Genomic DNA, 9,796 nt, shown 5'->3' on the forward strand with positions numbered 1-9,796 from the left:
ACCCTTCACAAAAGAAAACTAGAGTCAAAATCACAACCAAGGATTTTTGTGGGAAAAAAGACCCACAATCCGTGTGATATTGAATGGTGATACACTATACTTCTTATAATAATCAGTCGCTTCCCTATCCTGTCCATATAATAATTAGTCCTTCGTGACATATTCATCATTAATGAAACATTTTTGTTTACTTCTAGCTTTGTCATGCTTGATCAATAAAAATCCCTCAATAGGGATGATATCATTGTGATTCCAAATTAATTTTTCATCACTCTTGCATGCCACATTAACCACCCAGTTAGTAACTTGATTTGTTTCTCTATAGTTGTGAGTGACAACACAAATTTCAAAAGAATTGATGAGATCTATGACCTTACCTACAATATTATTGATAGTCCAAGAAGGATTAGTAACTCTATTAAGACAATTAATTATATTAAGGGAGTTCCCCTCTAGCCATATCTTATTCAAATTCAAACTTTCTATATGGCTAAGACTGTAGAGGGCCACACTTGCTTCTACCACATGGTTAGTTTGAACCCCAATAAGAATGGTCATTCCACCCACTCTATCCGCATTCATATTTCTAATGATGATAGCACAACCAGTTGTTCCCAGGTTGCCCTTCGAGGCACCCATCAAAATTAATCTTATACCAATCCTTCGAAGGACAATCCCATCTTGCTAGCTCCCTAAGGTAAGGACCATTTTGCACTAGACTAAGACCATTCAAATTCCAATTCTGAAACACTGATTCTTCCCAAACATTTTGAGGTTGGTGCCCTTTTCCACAGGATTTGATATTCTCAAATAGCATATTCTTAATCTTATAGAATAATTGACCTGGATTAGTTTTTATACCCCTAAACATCCCATCATTATGTTCCTTCCAAACCCCCAGCAAAGGAATAGAAGAATAAAATACCACAATCTCATAACCAAGGTATTAGTAGAGGGAGACTTCCAACCATTGAAAAAATCTTCAATTATAGCAAGGAATACCTAGGTAATATTTAGCAAGCCATAAACCTTTTCCCATAATCTTCTAGTAAAAGAACAATGAATAGTCCAACAAGGCAAGGCTCTTGATGCTCTTCAAAAGCATTAGCATACACCAAAGACATAGAAAATAATCCATTAGGATTATATTTCCATATCAGAGCATCCTCCTCATGGCTTAAAAAGACAACATTCAGAATCTTGTTGAGATTTTCAATTTGTCATATTGTAGCCTAAAAATTAGTTAATTTTTAGTCGTAGTTATTATACCAAGGACTTCCTTTAGGGAATTATATGTCTTGCACGGGCATTCCCAATTGTCATTTTCTTTCTATGATTAGCTCAAATCCCTTTAAGATTATTTTGGTTCTGCCCTTTGGCTTAAGCATGGAATTGGATTAATAATTTCTTTAAACCTTTTAAACCTACCATTATTCTTATTATAGAGAAAGCAAAATATAAAATGTACAATGGACAAGGATGAGAGAGGACATCTTTGGAGTCAATTTCTTAGGATGATTGTTGCTTATGTTAAAAAAATTATGAAACAAAGAGTGTAGCTATAATTTTGAAGGAAATTGTAAAAGAATTTAACTAGGCATTGTATTATATTAAAAAACTGCATATAATGATTTCTTATATATCTTTTTAAGTTTTAAATTTTCATTACATACACTTTAATATATAGTTTATTTTGAAAATGATATCTTATATTATAATAATTAATTCGAAAATTAGCATTACATTCAATGAAATAATTGACTCCTTACATTTTGGAGTTTCTTTTATTTATAGTTAATACCTTTTTGATATATGATTCTTCATATGTAAATTAATCGTATTTTTAATCTAATATTTATTTAAGTTAATTAGAAATATGATCTCGTTAATTAATTTAATTAGAACACTTAAACTTAAGAAACTATATATTTTTATATGTTATAGTAATAAAGTAGAAACAATAGACTTTATACTTTATATATGATTGAAAGCTTTATTATTCTCTTAAGAAAATAAATTATAATTATAATTATTAAATTAATTTTTACCATTTGGTTAAATTGATTCATAAATTTTCTTTAAAATAATTTGATTTCGTGTTGATTTTGAACCCAAACTATTTACATTGGTTTCTTTTGTTTATACAATTTAAATACAAATAAGTATAATAACAAGTTCTTTATTTATTTAGTGAAATATGTCACTAATTTCATTATCAAATTTTAATCTCATTTAAATACAAATAACATGTCGCCTTGATTCCATGAAAGCTTTCTTTTCATTGATCTCTTGCTTGTTTCCAAGTCAAGTCATTATTCTATTTTTAGGTATTTCCAAGCTCTCTTGGTCGAATCGTTAATTTAATTTTCATATTCATCAGCACTAAGTAATGCAATATGAATTTTATGGCTAGTCAATTGGATATAAAGGAAGGTAAGAAATAAACAAATGATATATTATGTCAAACAATGTTTAAATCAATAAATGTCAATCACTATTAAAGCTCAACGGTGAATTTCAGAAGTCTATTAGAAAGGACCTACCAATAGGGTAGAATTGAAAGTCTCTCTACACTTTTGTTATTATTATTAATATTATAATATTAGAAAAAGGCCTGAACTGTAGGTAGGTGATAACATTATTAATTATTAAGTTTAGATATATAATAACAATTATAATAATAATTTTTATTAAAGTTTTGGGCTTTTAAAATTTGAATTATAATATAACTTCATATGATAATTTATAATAGAAGCTCATATGATAATGATATAAAAAACTTATATATTTATTATATGTTGACTTAATCAAATAAAATTGTACTTTTATTTGATATTAGGGTATACTATACCAAAAATGGTAATCTATAGGTTGTTTGAATTTTAAATGAAATTTACAATCATTCAAGAAAATATTATTTCACAAGCATGGTTAATTTGAAATTCCTGCTGTAAAGGTTTGATAAAGAACTGAGAAAACCTCTCTAATCATTGTCGTCCCTTGTACAACATTGAAAGAAGTAGGTATGCATTCAACGCACGCGAATACTATTCATTGAAACTATTATGATACCAAATCCAAGTCAAAAACCCTAAATAGGGTAGTCTAGTCTTAGGAAGAATAACAAGAGAAATTCCTCACCGTTGGATATTTGTTAAGGGAAAAATTATCTTTTATTTTTGGCTAATCAATATTATAAGATTATAAGGACTCTTGAGTAATCAAGAAAGTGAAAATATCTCTAATTTATCAATATAAAAATGATTAGTCAATGGGTGGGTCTTCGCTTTAGTCGAATTGTGTGAAGGTACACAAACTACTTTGTTGCAAAAACATTCGACTTAGTTTACACATTTATACAAGCTGAAAATGACCATTTCAATTTCAATTTTAAGAGCTGGTTACATGCTTGGATAGCACCATGGTTACAAACTCTTTCAGATTTAACACATAAAATCATTTCAAATCAAAATAAAGTATTAGTTTGGAGCATTCCGGAGCATATATCGTCGTGATATGATGATCAAAATGAAGATAACATTAATTACTACAAACTTCAAAAAAAAATTACAAAAAGAGAAAAAAAAATTCTGAATGGGGTCATGCACATTTCTAATAGATAGAATCCCTGCTCAATCCAAGACAGAGAAACTCAGAATCAGAGTATGATGAAAGTCAATAATATTATACAGTTCTATGAATATGAACATAAAAATTTGTGAGCCCACAAATTCGTAAAAAAAAATGTACATAACCGGAAATCCTCAGTTGATTTCCATGTTTTTTGATCTCTTACAACGTATTGACGTTGCTCATCCAAAATTGAGAGCATCCAGCGAGTTAAACACAGCAGCCAGATTCGACATCAAAACCCCACCTTTTCCTCGCTACGAATAGCTGAGAATATCCAAAAGAGCCATCCTGCCGCTGACCAGAACTCTAAAAAGCTCATTAATCTGTCTTTCAAAAGGAGCCGTGCCGCTTTCCAAATCTAAGATACATTTCTTCAAAGACTGCACAGATTTCCTCAACTCCAACGCCTGATTTTCGTTAGGAGGGACAGACTTGATATTCATGAGAGTGTTCACCAGATCGTACAAACAACGTGAAGAAGAATCAACGGCTCTGAGCTCATAAAGAAGCGTGGAGCAGTTGCCCTTATTTCGACCCTTTTCGATCTCTTCCCTGACTTTAAGATGAAGGGTTTGAAGACAACAAGCCCACGGAGAATTCCCACCAGACGGCTGCGGCAGAGGGCGCTTATTAGACTTGTTCGAAAGGGCGGCGACCAGAACGCTGCAGACGAAAACAGTCAGCGCCTTGGAAGCATAGATCGGTTCCCAGAAATCGGCGCCGGCGGCGGCCGCGGCGGCGTTTGAAGGCGGCGCCACCAGTCTTTCGCCCATGCGCCGCAACATAGAACTGCAATTCTCCAGCCGAGATCTGCTCTGAGAATTAGCTTCCTTGGCCGAACACTCGTGCAGATTCCCCAGAGCTGTTTTGGCCCTAATGAGCTGCCGGGCACAGATGGGCCCATTTCCCTGGAAGCCATGAACGACCACCTCAAGCTCCTCCTCGTACTGCTTCATCTCGCTCACGCTCTCCCGCAGCACATTGCATATGTCCAGAAGCTTCACCGAATCTTCCAGATGCTCGTTCACCCACTTCGAATTGTGCCCATCATGAATTTGGGGAAAATCTCCCTCCACCATGGAATGCACGGAGAGGCACAATTCCAGAGCCTGTCCGAGCCAATCAGCGCTCAGATAATTTCCAAGCTCCTCCAGCCGCCGTAATTCCGCACAAACATGACTGTCGAAGGCATCAAGCTTCGGACTTTCATGATTTGCAGGAAAAATCATCGACGAAGCCGAGCGATTGTGAAACCCCTGAAAGGCCGCCCACGTCGAAGAAAACATTGACGAAGCCCCACTCATTATCTTCTCTCCAAATCTCCCAAGAAGCGTTTTTTTCCTCTTCTTTTACCCTTCGCCCTTCTTTGTGGCCTCTATTTATTCCTAACCAAATAGCGGAATGCAATATGATTAAATAACGCATCACATGTTTCCATGCCATTGCATACGTCATACTGCGTCTCGAACCGTCTCCGCACAGCCTTCCGGCTAGCCGTCGTTTTCATGTCGACGCCAGCTCATCCTGCCAGTCTGGACTAACATAAACGTCGGCGACCGGCGTTATGATGATAATAAAAACTAAAAGACCAGACCCCTACTCTTTCGTGCCCTCCACCCATTATTCAACTACCCCCAAAGGATGTTTTTGGCCCCAAGTTTATCATATCCGCTACCTAAACAAACAAGACCAAGTCCTTAATCAATCTGCTTTGAAGATACCTCTTTATCTATTTAGCGCACTAAAGTATTCTTCCCGACAAATAATTCCCACTAAACTATATTCAAAGTTTGTGGTCAGTGTAAAGCCAAACGATGTTTGTCTTTGCTTCGGGACAAACATGGCAGAGTGTTGCCACTGCTTAAGACCAGTACGATTCTCTTCGAATAAGCCTTTTCTGCCTCCATGTTTTCAAGTGCTAATCATTTCTTACCTTTGGTGTACTTTTCTCAGATGTTTATTTCTCGCAAAGAAGCGTGAAATTTTGGAGATCACCGCAGATCTTGAAATCTTTCCGAGACCCAAATCGGGGATGTGGAGATGACTTGACTATTTTCACTCTGGATATTATCTGAAGTCTTCTGATGCGTCCGGTGTATAGTCAAGTTCAACGGCACGTGGAAGTACGCAAGCTTGGGCTCCAAGCAAATCATCCAAAGCTGTCGCATTAAATAATACACCAAAATTTGGTGGGCTTAGGATAGATTTTGTCAAGATTTAATTATGTCAAAGGGTCCATTTTTGAACAAATACAAAATGAATTGCAATTATTTATCTTTGTACTTTTAAATAAAATAAGTTACCTTGGGATTGTCGATCGGTCAAATATAGGGCAGATGAAGATAGATGCCTTGACCAACACACAAAGTGGCCCTTGTAGATTCTTGACTATTTGTTTTATGACAAAGGTGGTAAATGGTCTTAGGGCTTAATGTCAACTGATGTATCGTATTCATGAACATATTTGACCGCACTCGGAAGTTTAAGTTCATTCCTAATATTTCTCTGAACGTTATTTGGATGCTTCAAAGTTAACCACGTGTATTATAGTTAAATTACATATAAATTACATATAATTGAGACAATTCACATAAGTAAAAGTTCCGAAATAGGGTTAAGTCTAGGAGGGATGTGTTCTCCTCAAAGTCATTTTTTTCGGCATGATGACCTCATCCTATATCTATTAGATCTTTAAGAGTTACACGATGAATTGTGATGGTTTCTATTGTTTCAATGATTTAGATTAGTATATTGAGAAGGAAGTCAATATTGTTCTCTTATTTAGTTTTTCATTCATCTCTTGCATTATCATATATGAAAAACTTAGTACATGGTGGCATTGATGTTGGAATTTGTTTTAACAAATAAAATTTAATTAGATTCCCTCTTTGAACTTTAGTAAAGTATTTGAATAAATTTAACAACCTAAACTAAGTTTAAGCGCATTTGAAATAAAGATGAAAATGCTCATGTGTGTATATGTTCTTGTAAGCCCACAAATAAAGATGAAACAATAAACATAATTGAGTGAAAGAAGAGAATTTAGAAAGTGGAATCTTATCTTTAATGTCTTTTTGTAAATTAGCAATAAAAATATGTTGGATGTCAGCAATAGAAACATGATAAGAAACATGAGCATCAAAAGGCTTAAATCTACCAATGAATTCAATTTCTTTTCCCCTAAATCCTTGTTTACAATGCATTAAATTAGCCTACACAATTTTATATCCAATGTTGTTTTGGAATTATTGAATGAAAGCATTAGCAAGCTTTCAGAAGGAATCAATAGAATAAAGAGGGAAAGAACAACACCTCTACAAGGATTCATCTCAAAAGGTTCTGGTAAATAACTTTTTTATGAACCTATAGTCATGAAAGAAATTAATAAATAATATTGGAAAGGTTTTGACATGCATCAAAGGATCACTCTTACCATTATAACTCTCAAGATGGGGAATCTTCATATATTGCAGAATAATAATGTGAATGATATCCAAAGACAAAAGAGTGACATTATCACAAGTAGGAATGTTGAACTTGGATTGGTGCATTGAAGGAATTTGTTCTTGTAAATAAGTCACAATTTGAGCCAAGTTATCAATGATAGAATCAATAGAAAGAATGATAGAAGAAGATATTATAGAAATGTTAAAAACATTGTTAGATAATGAAGGTGTGTAGGGGTAAAATGGAATCAACCACCTAGCACATTTAGAAGGGTGAAGACCAAGATCCACTACTTGGATTAGATTTGATTGATACAAAATGAAGTATCAATACAAACCTAATGGACAAAAAAATGATTAACTCGGATTTATTTCCCTCTCACCTCCACCTTAAGAGGGTTTAAGCAAAAGGACATGAAATATAGAGCTAAGATATAAAGATGTGACAAAATGATGAACTGTATATAAATGAAAGAGTGGAAGATGAAATACCTTGTGAGATCCAAACCTGAAAATAGGCTATCAAACGACCTACGAAAGGTTTGATTCCTATGACTTGGACTGAAAACTGCACTATGGACAAAACTCATAAATATTTTGACAATTTGTTAGGGGCAAACTAATTTTTTAAGGGCAAAAGTGGTCATAATAGGTGCAATTTTCCCTTGATGACAGTGTTCAACATTAATTTTGATTTTGCAGTTTTGCTAAACAACAAAAAGGGTACTCGAATCTACAACATGTTCATTAATCTAGGATCTAAAACCTACAAAACAAAGGGATTGCTTGTTTTTTGTGGGGGGTTTTCTTGAGTCAAACCCCAATTTAAGAATTAACCTTGAATTGAAAAAGTTGAAATGTAATGCTAACAAATAGTAGTGTTAGATCTAACATGAAGCAATATAAATCTATGAATATACTCTTAAATTTGGAATGTAATTAAGTATGTTGATGCAATAGCTTTGACTCAACTTCAAAAACCCTAAAAAGGAATTCAAAGTAAAACCAAAACCTTCTTGAATGTATGTGCTCAAAATTTGTCTTTGTAGATCTTGAAAGAATGGAAGTAGAAGATGCAACACATGATCTTGATTGTATGAAAGGAGATATTGAATGCAAATGAAAGATCCAACATAAACTCCTTTAATGGATTAAACACATAAATCCTTGATCTTCAATGGAGGAAATCTTGAATGTCTTAAATGCTTGAACAATTAAGCACTTGAATACTTGAGAGCTTGGATGCTAGAGTTCTTGGAGATATGAATCATGGATGAGAAATATAGAAAATTGAAGTGTGTGTATAGAGCTTGGAATTAACTAACTTTTGCAGGCCAACCAACCTAGAAGTTAACACTCAAATATCTCGAAACATGGGACCAAAGAGGGAAGCTTAAATAGGGCTTCATCAGGGGAAAATGTCTCCCCTAATTGGCACATTATGGGTGAACTACATCCTTGATTTGTCAAGGGTAGACTTCTATCAGTTTATTGATAGGATGGCCCTTTTGGATATTCTTAGCTATTCCTAGTGAGGAAAAGGTGGGGTTTTGCTGATGTCGAATATGGCTGATGTGTTTAACTCGCTAGCTGCTCTCAATTTTGGATGAGCAATGTCAATACATTGTAGGAGATCAAAAAACATGGAAATCAATTGAGGATTTTCAGTTATGTACATTTATTTTTTACGAATTTATGGGCTCACAAATTTTTATGTTCATATATTCATTGAACTATATAATATTATTGACTTTAATCATACTGTGATTTTGAGTTTCTCTTTGTCTTGGATTGAACAGGGATTCTGTCCATTAGAAATGTGCATGCCCCCATTCAATAAGTCTTAAAATTTATAGTGGTAGGTGAAATCAGTCCTAAAATTTGAGTACATTTTGTAATAGGCTTGAAATTTCTATTAATGAGATGATACTACATAAGATGTTAACACCACATTCATCTTTATCAATAAACCTCCTTAAACCATCTAAAATGAAAATAACCTTAGGATTAAGGGTTTCTTGTCCTTTCCATTATTCACATTTTAAAAAATCATTAGAATATTTTTGGACTTGTATAGCAGGAACTCTTAAAACCTCATCTTCACCATGAGAAAAAAGGGAAGATTTATTCTCCATAATAACATTAATGTCACTTGATGGTCATTATTCAAACTAGGTCTAAAATTTGGCCCCTGCAAACTTTCCTTGTAAAAAATCATGCATAGGGTTTTTATTTATGTCTTCAAGTCCCTAAAATTTGTCTAAGTCAACACCTTGTGATGTAGGAAGGAGGAACCCTTCATGTATTATATTTTACCGTTACCTATTTCATGACTTAAACCAAGGGTTGTTTCCTCATCGATGGGACAATTCTCCTAACATCTATCATTTTAAGTTGTTCCCCCCATAACGAAACACTTTATTTCCTTAGGTTCTTATTTATCTAAGTGTTTTTGTGGCATGTTTTTTAATTTTTCATTAAGTCATTTGCATAGTGATGGGCTCTCACTTAGATTTACACGCATCCATTTTTGTTCTTTTTGTGAAACCTCCATGCATGTCATTTTTTCTTTCGAAAATGTGAAACATTGCCACCTACTATTGGTTGGGCTCATTGTGTGAAAGCATTATTTAAAAGGAATCAATGAAGATTGGAAGACTGTCATGTTTTCAAGATGCTTTCACAAGGTCTTCCAAAAATACAAGATGCTTCCATGC

General features: G+C 34.0%; 1 protein-coding gene across 1 annotated transcript; it reads right to left on the reverse strand.

The window, feature by feature from the left end:
* Window positions 1-3,666: 3,666 nt before the first annotated feature.
* On the reverse strand, window positions 3,667-5,104 carry LOC149569275 (protein BYPASS1-LIKE-like). Its single transcript, XM_089822013.1, has one exon. The coding sequence runs from the start codon at window positions 4,935-4,937 to the stop codon at window positions 3,888-3,890; it is 1,050 nt and encodes a 349-aa protein (XP_089678139.1). The 5' UTR covers window positions 4,938-5,104; the 3' UTR covers window positions 3,667-3,887.
* Window positions 5,105-9,796: the final 4,692 nt, after the last annotated feature.

Source organism: Cupressus sempervirens, chromosome 3 (genome assembly GCF_028749045.1).
Source record: "Cupressus sempervirens isolate cs-2001-9-10 chromosome 3, ASM2874904v1, whole genome shotgun sequence".
NCBI classification, from domain to species: domain Eukaryota; kingdom Viridiplantae; phylum Streptophyta; class Pinopsida; order Cupressales; family Cupressaceae; genus Cupressus; species Cupressus sempervirens.

What these genes read in the sequence shown, in the direction of transcription:
- LOC149569275 (XM_089822013.1), bottom strand. Translation starts at nt 4,937, where the DNA reads ATGAGTGGGGCTTCGTCAATGTTTTCTTCGACGTGGGCGGCCTTTCAG.